The following is a 16905-nucleotide window of genomic DNA, read 5'->3' as shown; positions in this document are numbered from 1 at the left end:
ATACATAGTGAGTTGTGCATTTCTAGCTAAGTCTAAGAATATAATAATATTATTATCACTTACAACTCAAGACTTTGTTTTCTTATAAACTATTCTATGGAGCACTCAATTGACTCTCTAAACATAAATATATAGTTTTCTTCTCAAGTTTCAAACTCAAAACATATTCAAAGAAAAAGATGGCTTAGGGTTAAAGTTAAGAAACTTTGACCAAGACAAAAATCATAGTATACTGTATACTCTTCAAAATCTCAATCAATAAGTCTTATTGGGTGTTCAACTTCTTGTCTTCTTTGCCAATGATCAAATAGTCTATTGATATACGGGTTGCCGATAGAGCTTTTCACCGGATGGTGAGAGTTCAATTCTCGGCTGAGGGTATATTTTTAGGAGATGTGAGCGGTGGTTGTGTGCGGGTGATCCCAGCACCCATGTATACACGGCCTCACCCCCACTTGCTCCACCGAGACTTGTGCATGCCCCTTACGATTTAGCATGGCCTTCGGGCTGTCTGTTCCTCTTGTCAAAAAAATAAAAAAACTTGTTGTCTTCTTTAAAAAGGTCTTCATATATAGAGTTTATTTTATTAGGGCATGAAAAAAAGCTTATCTAGCTTTCATCTTTTGCCATGTATGTCCATTAATAGTTTGGTGGGAGGAGCTTTTATGATATAATAATTAATAAATAAATCAAACTTTTTTTTTTCTTTTTTTATATTTTGGGTGAAGTGGCGTGTGACCCACATTTTTGTGAATTTTTAATACTTCATTCCTTTTATTTTTTAAATTTTTTTATACTTTGATTTGGATACACATTGACTTTCTACATATATATATTAACTGAGAAAGGTCTTATTGAATTTTAAAAATTAATGGTGAGATTTTTCTTCTTTGGAATATATGACTTTTAATCATTCCTCACTCTTTGATATTTCAAATAATTTAATTCTTCGGTCATTCTCATCCTTGAAGAAGAAATTATATGCATTTTAATCAGTTTTTTCAAGGTCTTCCATGCAATTACAAGCTTTAGAAAAGTTTATATATATATATATATATATATATGAAAAGAAAAGGATATAACCGTTAATAAAATAATTACAATAATATATATATATATATGTATATATTTCCTCTACTTTTGCATGATGATAATAGCATTTATTATTTAGCCTTAATAAAGCTATAAAAGAGTATTGGCTTCTTTATGAACATCAATTAGTGGTATTCTTAGGCAAAGTGGAGGAAGGGCAATTTTGTCCAAAAAGCCAAAGCAGTTCTTATTCCTGATTTTTAAGAAAAGAATTTGGAAAAAATTTTATATATACCACCTACAAAGGTCTATAATTATGCATTACACCCCATAAAAATCATATTCACACATGTACTTTCATAAAACACTTTATTATAAAAGTATACTTTTGACTACAGTATATATATGAAGAAAAAATTAACATTTTTATAAGGGTAGATACGTAAATTTCTAAGAAAATTTGTTAAATGGCATTATAGTTATAACACATACCTTAAGACCTTAAACTTATGGCATTGGTTTAATTATGCTTTTCATGCCACCACCCACAAATGCACTCAAAAAATATATTAAGTTAATATATATTCTCATGTATATGATTATAACAGCACGTCTAGAGAAAGAAACTTTATTATATTTAAAAAAATATATATAATTCAAAACACTAAAAAATCATTCAAATTTGTGAGTTTATTAGTCATGATCATCAAGCATGATATAATGAATATTAATTAAAAACATGGACCATGAACTTTGTCAACAATTTTGTTAAAAGAGGGACCTACAATTGTTTTATTCTTTTATAATTGCACAGGTCTTGTTCTGTAACCTACTACACATCTAAATTTTGTTTGCTGTAATTATCAGTAGTGACATTTCACAGATGCAATGCAAGACAAGTTTCATCGATTGCTCACCAGAACGCGGAAAAGTTATCGGTAGCTTGAAGCATTTGTAAGCTCATCTTGAGTGAGATCATACGCCGGCTTTGATTCCAAATGTCGATACGGTTGATACGGTTGATGTTACGGACTAACTGTAAGTTTTTGCTGCAAGAAATGTCTAAGAATCTGAGACCATTTTGATGAGGAACGCAGTCTCTAATGCCAATTCCTTGATTTGTAAGTACTTGTTATCTTCAACAAGGTCCGTCGTTAGATTCAGTACGACGGGATGCTTTGGATCATAGATTGTGTTCTCACGGACTCTCGCGACCCATTTAGCCGCTTCCCACACACCAAACCTACATAACGACAATACAGAAGCCGTAAAGAAAATTTCGGCATTGCAGAGTTGGCCTAGAATTCATAACAAGGTTAACGATTATTAATACTGTATCATTAAGTTCTTTTTAGTAAATACTTGGCAATGAGTGGACCAATTTGATTGTAGAAACTGTAAATTATATGATTGTGTACCTTGTATTGAAAGATGATGTAACCATAACAGATGGAAACTTGACATTCTTTGGGATGTTATCATATGGTGAGCATTTCTTCATGGCAAGAAAATCTTCTACTTCCACTGGATATCCAAATTCTTCGTAATCGGCAGCGTCAAGAGGCAGAACGGGATAAAGAAGAGTATTGCAGGTATCTAAGAAGGGAACCTACAACGATACGGAAAACAAAAATGAGGACTGGGAATAAAATCACATCCACACATAATGCAGAGGGGAAGAAAAGGCGAGAGGTGATATATGGCATGATTCCTACCTTCAAAACAGCAGCTCGAAATAAATCTGGATGTTTATTGATAGCCGAGGCAACCAGAAGCCCACCGGCACTATATCCCCAACCAGCAAGCTTATTTTCCATCACGAACCCTTCGGCTATCAGAAATTCAGCGCAGGAAATATAGTCGATGATAGAATTTTGCTTTTTGGTGCGTCGGCCATCATAGTGCCACTTCCTACCAAACCCCCCACCACCTCTAAAAACAAAAAAGATTTCATCAATTATAATGTGAATAAACTTCAGTTGATTGGGCCAACTTCATTGTTATGCTGATATAATATTCATGATGAGATTGAGAAGGTTATGACAGCACAATAACTCATGTCAAAGGAGATGAAGAAAGGAAAAATGTGAAGCATGCGATATACGCATAATAGAATACCTGACATCAGCATAGGCAACAACCCAGCCCCGATCAAGAAGACTTTTCAGTTCACTTCGCCATCGCTTGTCCAGTAACTCACCGTAAGCACCATGCCCATGAAGTAATCCAGGACCAGGACTTCCCTCTTGCTTTTGTTTTCGTGAGTAAACAATAGTCAGGGGGACAAGAACTTCATCATTTGAAGGAACATCATGATACTCACAAGCATAAAACTCAGTGAGCTCATTCCAAACCCCATCAGAATCATTGAAATCATGCATTTGATCATGTTTCTTCAAACTAGACAACTTTTTAATATCATTAACAGCAGAAGACCCATACAAAGTCCTTGTACGATCACTCAACACATTTTGTTGTTGCACTATGATCCATTTAGCATTTGATAAGTCATAATCAACCACAGCATCCGGCATCTGTAAACATTGCTCGTTTAATTATCAAGAACAATATATCTGCATTGGTACTTCAAAATTAACTCACAGAAATGCTATACTTCTACTAAGTTGAGAAATAATCAAATGGTGAGACTGCGAAATATTATCCAAAGAAAAGTTGGACTCAGGTATAAATTAAGGAATAGCATGTGCAGTCAAATCAGAGGATAAACTTCTTCAGGATTTGAGTAAGAATAGGTGAAAGAATGTTCATCCAACCAGTGGGGAAGAAAGACATTTGCATAATTTGACAGATAAAAGGCCCTTTTAGTGAAGTGGTAAGGTCTGAGCTGTGACTTACGAAAGCTGAGAAGTAAAGTGAGCAATATGTTTAGCAACTAATTCTTATCAAGCTAGTCTCCAAGGTCATCTATATCATGAAGAGGAAAAAAGTTGGCGAGCTACAAAATATGTGTCTTATTGTCATAATTAGGTGAGATAACGAAGCTTTGAGAAGCCAGTCATGTAAATAATTAAATATAGCATCAAATCATGGGTATCATTACAGCTCAAATGTGCTAGTTTGTATGCACGCATAAAATTTTCCACATTATTATTATGCCAACCAAGTGAAAAAGCATACACGACAGAATGAGTAAGAACCATCTGTCATGTGTGCCCAGGTGGAAGTGAACCTTTGATATGTACCCAAATACAGGAGTATTCAAAAGATTGTCAGGAAGAAATAACAACATTTCTTTGGGAGCGTAAAGAAGCATCTAACTTCAAAGCTCACTATACCACAGGAGAAGAAATTGTGAACCGCATCGTTGAAGAGTAGTAGTCATAATTAGGACCTGGTGAAATCTGACAAACATGGCTTGGAAGAGGTAAGAAGCACGGATGAAGAGCTGCTAGATGCGTAAGTCCCTGCCAGGTAAAATGCCAAAGAGTACATAATTGAGATGTACACAATAATATTATCAAAATTTGAAATAATTTGATACCACAAACACAAGCAAGCAAGGAATTTAAACACATGCCCCAAAATAAGCATGAAAGCAGATGACATATCTTACAGAAAAGAGAAGATGAAGATGTACAAGGTGAGGTCAGATACATCCCAAATACATCATTTATGAATTTTTCACATACAGAGTCAATAAGCTGTGAGCAATGAATATTGTACTCCCTAAAGACAGTTGAAAAAAAAATTACCACGTATAAGAGGCAAAATACACCAAGCAATAAAAATAACCATCAACCCTTTCGTTATGTCATCATATCACAAAACATATCATTGCCAATTGTCTATGTTTATTCAAAGATAATTGAATATCAAATTACCAAGCAATAATACACCAAAAACTGCCTAGCTATGCCAATCAATATAACTATATAGAAAAAGAAAACATGAAGTTCGGTGCTTCTAAGGCTTCAAAGTGTTTGACTTGCAACCTTAGAAATATATGATACCAAAAGCAACTCATAACTTACATTTCCATTCAAAGGCAGAGGAATAGAGCAAAGGCGGTACTTCATCCCTTCTTTTATGATAAGCACCATATGAGTATCACAAAAATCAATATCCTCAATGCTTACACCAGGCTCCTCAACAAGTAAACTCTGAAAGAGAAAACAGAAACGAAAGTTGTTCATTCACAGGAAAATCACAGAAGAAAGCAGATATAATCAATTAACAAGTAAACAAGAAATCCCATTATTCATCAACCTGAGTAAGACAAAATAAAAATATAATCGAGAATGTTAAACAAGAATAAAGCAAATGACTTTTCTATAGGGTATTCATATCATTTCATCATTCAAGACAGATATGCTTATAGCATTCATGCCTAAGAAAATTGGACTTATCATGCATGCACACATGCATCCATGTATGAAAGGTGGGCGTGCACATGCATTTAAATTCGCATGTATGATTGTATGCCTGCATGCATGTATCACTCATGAATGCATCCAACATCCATACATTACATAATGTTCATTATGGATGTCTGCAAGCATGTACCTATTTATGTGCACATGGTTTTTCATGATATAGCACCTTTTTAAGTTAAGTTACTCTCATTGACAGGAATGAAACCTGACCTATCAAGGTTATGTAATATCTGCAGAGTTTTCTACATTCCAACATGTCAGTTTACATGATCTTAGTTTTATTAGTTTTAACTTAATATGATTTAAAAATTACAAATGTTTACATCACAAAGATCAGTTCCTTGACGCAAAAGTGATAGATTCCACACAGCTATAATAATTTCTATGGAGGATTAAAGTGATGCACAAATCTCACCAACCTCCCAATTTCGTGACTTAATATCACCAGCAGCACAACAGAGCAGGTAATGTGAATCTACCGGTGTACCACTTCTTGCAGCATTTGTAAATAAATAGAAAAAACCTCGATGGTGTTCAACAATGCAATGAGCATGAGGTTCACACTCCCATATCAAAGTCAGGCCAGACAAAGGGTCTGCTGCATTTATCAAGTAAACCTGCAAAACCAAATTTTGGTTGAACTCAATAAATTGAAGAACCAAAAGAAAAAAAAAAGGTTCTTGACATGAGACTACCTTTGAAGAAGTGTTTGAAAATGTATTTACAGAAACAAACCGAAAATCCTTGGTATTTCTAATGTTAACAAATACAGAATCATCGAACTCTTCCAGAATCAAAACATCATCCTTACTTGACCCAAGCATGTTACAAAATATCCTATACAGAAGAGATGCTTAATTTTGGAGCAGTAAAAAAAAGCTAAACTAACAGGAAAGCCAAGCTGCAAATCTACTCACTTGTGTGGTCTCTTGTCTTTGTTTGTAACAGTATAAAGCAACGCTTGCCCATTCATCGCCCAGGACAAATTCGCAACCCTATCAACTTGAGGTTTGCTACATAGTGAGCCTGTAGCTAAATCCCTCACAGATAGAGTAAAAGAGTCTTTATCTTTGTCATACATAGTATATGCAAGATATCGTTGGTCTGGAGAAATTTCTGACAGTTCTTCATAAGCATATCCTAGAAATCAACAGCAAATAAAACAAAACAATCATCATTCATTTGACATGAACAAATATTTCACAAGAATTATTTGCATTTAACCACACAAACACACACAAATCTTCAATTCAGATTCTTTAGAAAGGGGCAGTCAGCTTGATTTCTTTCAATCAATTGATAACAATGGCAAAAGCCAGGAATAACGAAGAAAAGCAATGAGACATCAATCCTTATTATCTGCAAAAGAACTTCATTTCCCAAAATCAAACCCCCTGACAGAAAAATCAGCCTCATACCATAAGAAGAAGTTTAAAAATCAAACTTTTGTTAATATCTCATCAAACGCAAGAAACAGAGTGTAGAAGAGGAAAGTTTGATCCTTTTGGTACCTCCAAACCGCTCGGCCTCTTGATTATAATCCAAAATCTTCTGCTCGATCCTCCTACCAGCCATAAAATCAAACCCAGCGGATGGCTCACTAAACGAAACAAACTCCTCATGAAGCTTCACCGATCGCCGGCAAAGAACCGGGTATTGTTTCCCTTCCTCAATGCGGCGGTAATAGAGCCAGGGGCCCCATTTTACAGGCGGAGAACAAGGGTCAGAGGCCATGCGGGAGGCCATCTCAAGCTGAAGCTTGCGTTGGAGACGGTCAGCGCCAGCGGCAGCCATAGCCGCTTCGGCATACTTCTCCTCTTGCTCCATGCACATATCCATGTGCCGCATTGCAGTCGCATCAGAGAGGTTCGCCATCCAACTGTAGGAGTCCTCCCAGGTGACACCATGGACGGTGAAAGACACTGGCTTTCGTGGAGCTTTCGGCGGCGTTGGAGGCGGTGGAGGAGGAGGAGGAGGGCGTGGCGCCGATCGCCGGTAAAGGCGGCGAAGCACCGCCGAGAAAATGCGCTTCGATGGAACTGGAGCTCGGGAACAGAGCATCGAAGACGGAATAGGGTTTAGGGTTTGGGCTTAAGCTTTTGAGTAAAGAGAAGAGTTTCAGGGAAATTTGCATGTATACCCTTACAAGTTCACATTTTTTTTTTTTTAACACCATTATAAATATCTTTTTTACAAGGAATCCTATTCTTATTATTCAAAAGATGCAAAAAATTTTTTACTCATGAACATATCCAAAATACAAAATAATAAAATATATTTTTATTTTTTTAACCTAATTATAAGTGTAGCATAAATAAAATTCAACTATTATAATTAATTCAATTATTATACATATTTGATGAAACGATTAAATTAAAATACTGTACATCCCATTTTTCACATAAATAAAAAAATCTACACTAACACGAGCCCTCCACGTAAGTATAGAGTTTTGACATAATATACAATTTTTACACATATACAATCTTTTTTACATGAACTTTGGGGTGCAAGCCCTTCCTATACCAAATACAAATAACCTAAGTTAAAAACTCTAATGCCAAATAGACCAAAAGACCATTAGGCGTAAATATGCACTTTAAGGCTGCATTTTAATCAATCTTTTTCATGACAACGATAAAACTAAATTAATAAAAACATAGGCAGACCCACACCTTCATAGGATATTTCATGGTTGGAAGTGCAGGACATACAAGAAATATATAAAATTTCTCACTCCTCTCATTGCATTATCAGGCAAGAGAAAACCATAAACTTTGTTTAAAAAACATCATTATAATGAATTTGGGCACATAGAAGGAAAATTTTCAACATTGACAGAAATGCAAATTGTACTCAGAATTGAGTTTCTGATGTCAATAAGAAGCTCATGTAAAAAAGTAGGAAGCACAAAAGGAACATGAATTTGCATTGCACAATCCAATTAGCTCAAAAATACCAACTAAATCCATTTAGGAAATGATTATACTTTTTTCCTATACAAGGTCTGATTTATTTTTATCCAAGAAGAACACCCTAACTCTTTCAAATAACTGAAGGACTAGTGGGATAATCCTATCGTCCAGCTAGATTAACCGATAATAGGGTCCCACAAAAACCTAAGATGACTTCCAAGAGCTTCATTAATCTGAATGTGCTCAAGTACCTGCACATAAATGGCAAAGAAAATGTATCAGAACAGTATTTGTATGATCTAATAATCATATCAAATGAACACGACTTTAGGCATAAGCGAAATTATATGATCATGATCAGCCTCATTATGATATAAACACGGTCAATGTAAATAGCAACAAATAAACGGACCAAAAGTTCTGCAGCCATGTAACAGTTGTATGTGACATAATAAAAGAATGGACAGTACAGTTAGAGAATTTTAGAGGGTTCCCATTATTTTTACTAAGGCGCATAATGATAGAACAAAAGTATGGTAAAAGATGCAGCAAAATTGAAACCCACTGCTAGTGTTGTGCCAGATAGGCATTAAATAAATAATGAATATCCCGATGAGTCTATAATTCTATAGTACAGGCGTGGACCTGGACTAGGTTACATAATATACGCAATTGATGATTTCTACATCCTTTCACTCAAATAGCACAAAATATATCATCATCATCATCCTTCTTCTTCTGTCTGAAGAAATGATTTATCGAAATAATGAGTCACACGTTCTATTGATATGGACACATCTCAGATCAACAAATGCTCGGGAGTTCCTCTATTCAATCCTCCTCCTCATCATCATCATATTAACTAATATTTGTTTGTGCTACACTTGCACATGGATGTATCAGCAAAGCAGATGGAAAACTTGATAGACTTTCACATTAACAACAAAGAAGACTGAATAGCAAAGGCCTTGTTAGCTTCCCTATTTCTCTCTCAACATTAAATCAAAAGGAACCTTTCTTCCATAGTTCAGCAAACTTCTCCAGCAACTTATGGTTAACCATCACACATTTCCATTAAATCCTGAACTCTTGGAAAGACTTCACATTGCTAACCACAAACCACAAAATTTATGAGAAGGAACATTTAATACTAAACTAGACCAAACAATGCATGATGTGATCTATGAATCTAATCATCCGAAAGACTTTATTTATAGCTAAAGTTAATTGTAGGTAGAAATGGCAGCCACAATCTGTGAAAAGAATTGTTAGCCAATTACACACTTTTTCAAAACTTAAAACACAATCAAACAAGATATATTGAATTCCCAAATTAATAGATGTTGCATGGAATTTCAAAATAACTTTAGTCAAGTTGCATTATCAAATGTAAGGTCAACTTATTAAGAACTCCAAACACATCTTTTTCCCACAAGTTCTGCTCAAGCTAATAAGGTTTGAATGCAATACAACTATCCCTTTCTTTTTTGTCAAGGTAATACACAACTATTCTCAAACATGGTGTCTTTGATGCTCTAGTCGCACTATGTCAAGTGCACCCACTAATCTTAGCTGGAACTAAATCAACAAAAGGAGAATAAACCATGATTGTTCTTGATCCAGTATTCAAAACATGATTTCGACTTGTATCTGTTTACTACCTTCATAATGAGTTGAACTCCATGGGGCTAATAATTTTGTATATTGGTACAATTAATTCGGCCAGTGCTTACACTAAATAAAAAGGACTTTCTCAAACTCCCACCGGAAGGATGGAAACCGACATACTTATATGCTAGTTGGTTATGATACATGAGAAGCCATAAGAGAAGTTGAGAATGCATATCAAGCTCTATAAACCTATAAAATGTAAAAGACAAGAAAACATATAAATCAACATAACCATTTAAAAGAAATACTCACTCTACAAGAGGACTTGACTCGATCTATGTCCTAGTAAGCATTTAATAATAGGAGTAAAATAGTATATACAAGATCCACTAACAATACTCGCAATCAATGCCCATTTTGCTAGCTTTGAAATATATTTTTTAACAGTATTCCTCTAAGCAGTTTTGATTAAATATTTAAGGAAGGAATATATAGGAAACCCACAACCTTAAAGATGCAGAACCTCCTTCCCACCAAAATGTTGTCTTCTCTTGAATCACCCATCTTTTCCATTCCTTCCTATCAAAACTCAATCCCAAATTCTTTGTATTAACCAAGGAGTAATAATTTCCAAGACACCTAACTATATCAGGAATTAAAACCATGCAATTAGAACACCAAGCAACTGAGGCATGTTCTGTAACTGTAAATACATATTTTTGTGTACTTTTTACCTGGTAATTAAATTAACTGCAGTCCCTATAAATACACAGGCTGACAAAATAAAGATTTAGGCAATGCCAAGAAACACCAAAGAAAGTGAATACACATCAAATGTATTAAAAATGAAAACAATTAAATATAAAACATTTGCGACTAAATAAGCTACTAAAAAGATTTCTTTCAGTGTTCCAATGTTCCCGTTTATCTGAATGTAAACTCTCCTAACAACAGTTTAAGAAAAAGAGGAAACCTACAGGGCCTAGGAAACAGCACCCTTCATCCTCGCGCATTCTTCTTTGCATCAACCATCCTTTCCACTCCTCCCTATCAAATCCCAGTCCCAATTTTCTCATATCATAATCAACCAAAAAGCCGACTTTCAAACAAAGAGAGTATATAAAACACATTTCCAGCCTCTAAAAACCAAGAAAACCCAAACCCCTCATAACCATCATCAATTGAAAGCACCCATTAGCTTCAAATCCTACGATATCAAAGCTAGTTATAACAATTAATAAGACTCACAAAGGAGCCAACTTAGCGATCCTGACAAGTGCGGCAGAAGGTACCCTGAGAGAGCTCGCAGCAGGCTCTCGCGCTGATAGAAAGGTGGGACGTCAGCCTCGCCCCGGCCACCGCACTGTGCAACGGCAACAGCGACTGCACGCACCCGAGCTCCCCAAACGTCCTGCAGAACAACCCAACAAGAAAAAAATTAGCAATGCCAAAGAGGTCAAAGAGAAGGCTTCACAAAGTTAGGGTTTTTGCCTGGGAGGGGAGGCCAAAAGGCGGCGGCGGAGGAGACGAGGGCCAGCGATGGGACGGAGGCGAGGGACACCCGAAGAGGATCGCGCGGCCGCAAGCAGTGACCTCGAGAAGGAACCGCGCCACGCCATTGAAGGAGATGCGAGGAGGAAATGGGAGCGAGAGAGAGAGAGGATCTCGATTTGGGGGTTTAGGGTTTTGAATTATATAGTTGATCTTGGACACGAATCTCGAGGCATGTGCACGGTGAGGATGCTCTTTTAAATGTTCACTATTGAAAATTTGAGATTCATGGGGCTGAATTTTTTTTTTAAAAAAAAAATGAATTCATGGGGCTGATTTTTTTTATTTTTTATTTTTGGTTGGGTTTTTATTATTTTTTTTATGCCAAAAATTAATAATATATAGTTAATGTTAGAATAAATGAATTTTTTTAATAGGTGAAATAAATCATTTTTTTTAAATCAATTGAATAACACCCAAATTTTAATCATATTCATGTTTTTCAAATTATTAAGTTATAGAATGTTTTTATTTTATTATTATTATTATTATTTAACAATGGTAACAAACAACCTAAAAAATAAGAGTCAAATACCGACAGGACTCACGTGTATATATATACGGTGTATTTGTCCACGAAAAAATCATGAACAACAGTATTTTGCATGCATATATCAAGGGCGGAGCCAGAAATCATATAAGGAGGGGGAAGGGGGAACTATAAATTTTAAAATTATTAATTAATAAAACTTTTAAATTAAAATTTAAAATTATAAAAATACATTTTTTTTAACAAGTTAAATTAAAGAGAAATAATTAAAATTAATTAATGTATCAAAAAATATATATTTTTATCAAAATTTAGAATAAACCCTAAAATTTATACTCATGATAAAATGATATATTTAAAATTTGTGAATAAAACTCAACAAAATAAAAATCTAACAAGAAAGTTGTAAAAATATAAAAACTATAAAAGGCCTTATTTATAATTAAAAGAAATAAATATTATATTAATTTTGGAGAAATAAATGCATGAAAAGCCTGTATATAGGATCACAATAGAATTTTAAAAAGTTAGTTATAGAAGATATGACTGATTAAGCATTAAAATAAAATATTTAATATCTTAATATATTATTTTAAAATCTAAAAAATAAATAATATTAAATTACATTGATTAAATATTAAATTAAAATTTTTTTTTGTATTATGATAATTATTGGTAATCTTTCAAATTTTGATTTTATTTAAATTATTTCTAAAGTTGAGGATTTAAAAAAAATGATCTAAACTAATTCCTTCATTCGCCGTTGATATTGTTCTGATTTATAATTGTAAAAATATAGATAATATTTTAAATTAAAAAAAAATGTCATTTACAAGACATGTATTTTAATAATTTATCTAAATTCATTTGAATAATTTTTTAAATTATTTACATTTAAGATCTTAGTAAATACAAAATAAACAGATGTTTAAATATTTTTTAAAAATAATAACTTTCATTTAAACTTCTATATAAATTAACCATAATTTAAAATAAAATTATTTATTACTAAATCAAAGGTTTAATATTTCTCAAATCCCTAAATCAATGCACATTAATCAATCATACATATTTTGACAAATTTCTCAAAATGTTTAAAATAAGCAAACTCAACAAAAGAATGAGAAAGAAAAACAATAAATAAATCAAATTATTCAAATGAAAAATAAAAAAATAGAAAATAATGAAAATATAAAATATATAAAGATAAAAAATTTAAAATTATAATATATATATACTTAAAAAATAAAAATAAATAAATAAATAAAAGCGGGCAGAAAGGGGAGGATGGAGGGGAAGTAGGGGTGTAAATGATACACCTCTACTTGCAAGTTACTTGAGCTAGACTCGGTGAAAACTCGAACTCGACTCGGTCACAGTCGAGCCGAGCTCGAGTTGGAGTAGCTCAAGTAGTCGATCGAGTTGAGTTCAAGTATTGTGATACTTGGCTCGAGTGCTTGTGAGCTTAATCGAGCATGTATGTATATATATAACATTAGATTTATTTGATAAAAATCAAGGGGAAAAATCGAGCTCGAGTATAATGTTTATGGTTATTTTCAGCTTTTTCGAGCTTAATCAAGCGAGCTCGAGTAGCTCAATTTGTGTACCGAGTCGAGCTCGAGCTATAAAATAAATACTCGATCGAGCTCAAGCCGAGTATCGAGTACCGAATTTTCAGCTGAGCTCGAGCTCGAGCTCGCTACTGCTCGGCTCAAACTCGATCGATTACACCCCGAAGGGGAAGGGGAGAGGCGAGGGGAAGAAGGGGGCGACTGGGCGAGATAGGGCGAAAGGGAGGGAAGAAGCAAGCGTGGGTCAGCAGGACCCTGCAGGCAGGCGGGCTGCCCCCCGCCTCCCCGTCGCTCGCCCCTATAAGCATATGTAGTTTGAGGGATATGTATGTAATTAAAATCTTAAGATGGGTATATAAATAAATATCATATAATATGTAAATTTCTCTCTCTCTCTCTCTCTCTCTCTCTCTCTCTCTATATATATATATATATAACAAAATATCAACAAATGATCCATCTTCCAAAGAGTGAAAAAAAAATTTCTTCAAAATGCACCAAACACATATACAATTAGCGTGTGTATACAAAAGATAATGATGATCCATTGAGATGCCCTCGCCCACCTAACAAAGAGATTAAGCTGCAAACCGCACTCATAGCAAAGGACCTAGAGTATCACTATGTTTAATTTATTTTTAACCATTGCAGTGAATAATTTTTAAACCAAGTCTAAAATTAATTTATCACCCGACAAAAATAAATAAAAATATTTTGTTCAATAGCATATTTAGTTTGCCATATCCTGGACCAGTATTTTTGTGTGATAATTAACTAATAATTATGATATTTGCTTTTTATTAATGTTTGTAATCTGTGTGCGCACACAAGTAAATATCCAAAATATTCCATGCATTGAATGAGTCATAAATATCTAGAAAAAAAAGAGAGATATAAACTTGGAATTGGAATTGAGTGAATAGAATAAAAATTTATAAATTAAATATGTCAAATTAAATATCATCCCATGGGAAAAAAAGATAAAGATCCTGAGATCCTACCAAAGCTGCTAAAAATATCAATACAAATAGAAATAAATAAATAAATAAACAAATAAAAACAAATTAATTCAAGAGGATATACATGCATGCCTTGTCATTATCATTTTATGAATAATTCAAGACATCACAAGTATATCCTTTATATTCCTATTCAAATATGTGCTTCAAATCATCCACCTTGACATTTTCAAACCGGGCCTTTCCGGGCCGGGTCGTGCCGGCGAAATTGGAAATAAATTCACTTAAAAAACATGGCATAATTTACAAAGCTTATTATTATTATTATTATTATTATTATTTATTTCATGTAAATTATAAAAAAGTCTTCAAATTAGCTAGGATGGCTATCAATAGTAATGAAGAGATTTTTTTTAAATATATTTTAAATTAATTTAACTTCTCTAAATCACTTTGTAGATTTTAGAATAATAAAAAAATGTTAATATTTAAATTAATGGGAAAATTAAGCTCGAGGTGGTGAGGACTCAATTTTTTAGGGAATATTAAAAAAAATAGCTTGTGTATTTTTATTACGATTGTATATTTTTAAAATTTTTTATTTAGTTTTTAATCTTTATTATTTTAAATTTTTTGTCAAATGAACCATGATTCTTTGTATTTATATTAATGTTTGTAAAGAGTGTGACAATGTAGATGCAAAGGGAGCAAACTAGCTTTCTCACATCTTTACACTAGCACAAAAGTGTCAACTAGATTATAAAGTAAAGATAATTTTATAATTTTAATTTAATTTATATTTAAAAGAGTAAAAAATTCTGTAACTTGTGGATATTTCGAGGGTTTCATAAATTTAAAGAAAAAATTGTGAAATTGAAAGAATTGGTTTTTTCTTTTTAAAAACATATACGGGTAAGTAATTTCCTCTAATATCTTAGATAATTTTCATATATATATCTCATATATTAAAACGGGCCGGGCTTGCCCATCCCCATAACCCGGTCCATTATGAAACACTATTCAACTTGAACACGTATTGGCAATACAATCCACAGTTTCAGATAACCGCGGCACAAGATTTAATTAAGTACTTAAACAAACACTAATCCAAGATTACTTATAACTTAAAAAAGTTTATTTCTTTGCTTATCTTCTCCTCTATTTATATTCATCCCCATATCCTTTCTTGTTATATTCACATACCTTTTCCCTTTTCTCTTTTCCTTTATCTTTGGAGAGTGAGTTTTCATATCATTATATATATATATCTTCATATTGATATATATATAGAAAAGATAAATAAGAGAAGGATGCCTGGTTTAGTGAATGTGTTTTTAGAGGAGATGATGAAGTTGGGGAAGAAGGAGAAGAAGAAGAATGATACTTCATTACATGTAAGTGTTTTTATTATTTATTATTTATATATAACTTATGAGAATATATATATATATATATATATATATATATATAATCTTATTGTATGTGAATATTATGGTAATGTTGTGTAATTAAATTGTTTAGGTTGAAGAAGAGAAAGAGAAGATGGATTTGTTTGTGATGGCCGGAAAAGGAGAAGGAAAGAAGGAGAAAAGGGAAGAGATCTCTGAAACTACTTTGGTTCTTCTTCTTGATCGTTTTGCTCCATGTTAACTAAGCTTGGTTTGGTGATGTTTATATTGTTTATAGGTTGTGGTTTTTTTTTTGTATTATATATTTCTTTTGTTTGGAGGGTTTAATGTGTTGAGTTTTGTTGATTTGGTTTTGAATTAAGAGTGGAAGAAGATGGATTTGGTTGAAGTTTTGTTTGATTTTACATAATTGGGTTTGTGTGGTTGTGCTTTGGGTGATGAATTTGATAGGGAGAGAATGGATGAGATCCTTTAATTAATTAATTAATTAATTAATTAAATTAACTAATTCAAATGAGTTATTTAGATTTATTTTTAGAAAGCGTTATATACCCATTGATCATTTAATCCGTATGGTCTCATTCGATAACACGTGATTTAGGTAGCAAGTTTGTATTTACAATCGGATGATTTATTACAGCTATTGTTTCTAATATTATTGATAACATGGTCTCATTCGATAACACGTGAGACTTCTTAATATTATTGAGCTATAAACACTTTGATATTAGAGTATGTTTTTACTTCATTAATGTTATTTTAATAATATATTATAAATAATAATATAATATTTTTTTAGTGCTATAAACTTAAATTTTTATATATATATTATTTTTTTTTAAAAGGGACAACTTATTTGTGCTCTCATTTGGTAATATGAGATTTGAATATACCTTCTTTTTGATAATGACACGAATATGCAATGGAGTGATTCGATGTCATTAGAAAAAAAAAAGTCATTAGTTTTAAA

General features: G+C 33.0%; 2 protein-coding genes and 1 long non-coding RNA gene across 10 annotated transcripts; 1 reads left to right on the top strand and 2 right to left on the bottom strand.

The window, feature by feature from the left end:
- Positions 1-1743: 1743 nt before the first annotated feature.
- Positions 1744-7510, bottom strand: LOC120252886 (protease 2). The gene is made up of 10 exons (XM_039261087.1): positions 6938-7510; positions 6344-6566; positions 6122-6263; positions 5846-6043; positions 5025-5153; positions 4329-4457; positions 3151-3566; positions 2748-2964; positions 2451-2641; positions 1744-2275 (listed from the first exon to the last, which is right to left on the bottom strand). The coding sequence occupies exons 1-10, from the start codon at positions 7485-7487 to the stop codon at positions 2095-2097; spliced, it is 2376 nt and encodes a 791-aa protein (XP_039117021.1). The 5' UTR covers positions 7488-7510; the 3' UTR covers positions 1744-2094.
- An 809-nt stretch (positions 7511-8319) lies between these two features.
- Positions 8320-11613, bottom strand: LOC120252882 (protein NONRESPONDING TO OXYLIPINS 2, mitochondrial-like). 8 transcript variants are annotated; one of them, XR_005534171.1, is made up of 5 exons: positions 11444-11613; positions 11245-11363; positions 10930-10999; positions 10460-10531; positions 8320-8592 (listed from the first exon to the last, which is right to left on the bottom strand). XR_005534171.1 is itself a non-coding variant. In XM_039261081.1 (4 exons), exons 1-3 carry the CDS (start codon positions 11569-11571, stop codon positions 10977-10979), a joined length of 270 nt encoding a protein of 89 aa, XP_039117015.1. In that variant the 5' UTR covers positions 11572-11613; the 3' UTR covers positions 8320-8592; positions 10930-10976. The 8 variants fall into 8 exon arrangements, 4 of the variants coding, with proteins under 4 accessions (XP_039117015.1, XP_039117014.1, XP_039117013.1 ...); XR_005534169.1 differs by lacking the exon at positions 10460-10531 and having other exon boundaries at positions 11201-11363; XR_005534170.1 differs by lacking the exon at positions 10930-10999 and having other exon boundaries at positions 11201-11363.
- A 4093-nt stretch (positions 11614-15706) lies between these two features.
- Positions 15707-16323, top strand: LOC120252881. Its single transcript, XR_005534167.1, has 2 exons — positions 15707-15920; positions 16048-16323. It is a non-coding gene; the product is annotated as an uncharacterized LOC120252881 (long non-coding RNA).
- Positions 16324-16905: the final 582 nt, after the last annotated feature.

The sequence above is a fragment of the Dioscorea cayenensis genome, chromosome 24 (assembly GCF_009730915.1).
Source record: "Dioscorea cayenensis subsp. rotundata cultivar TDr96_F1 chromosome 24, TDr96_F1_v2_PseudoChromosome.rev07_lg8_w22 25.fasta, whole genome shotgun sequence".
Taxonomy (NCBI): domain Eukaryota; kingdom Viridiplantae; phylum Streptophyta; class Magnoliopsida; order Dioscoreales; family Dioscoreaceae; genus Dioscorea; species Dioscorea cayenensis.
Note: the sequence above shows the minus strand (reverse complement) of the source record. Positions and strands in the feature narration are given on the sequence as shown.

What these genes read in the sequence shown, in the direction of transcription:
- LOC120252882 (XM_039261079.1), bottom strand. Translation starts at nt 11,571, where the DNA reads ATGGCGTGGCGCGGTTCCTTCTCGAGGTCACTGCTTGCGGCCGCGCGA. An exon ending in CTTTTGGCCTCCCCTCCCAG is followed by an intron (nt 11,364 to 11,443) that starts GCAAAAACCCTA and finishes GTTGTTCTGCAG; the next exon opens with GACGTTTGGGGAGCTCGGGT.
- LOC120252886 (XM_039261087.1), bottom strand. Translation starts at nt 7,487, where the DNA reads ATGCTCTGTTCCCGAGCTCCAGTTCCATCGAAGCGCATTTTCTCGGCG. An exon ending in TCACAATTTCTTCTCCTGTG is followed by an intron (nt 3,567 to 4,328) that starts GTATAGTGAGCT and finishes CAATGTTTACAG; the next exon opens with ATGCCGGATGCTGTGGTTGA. An exon ending in ACATCATCTTTCAATACAAG is followed by an intron (nt 2,276 to 2,450) that starts GTACACAATCAT and finishes GTCGTTATGTAG; the next exon opens with GTTTGGTGTGTGGGAAGCGG.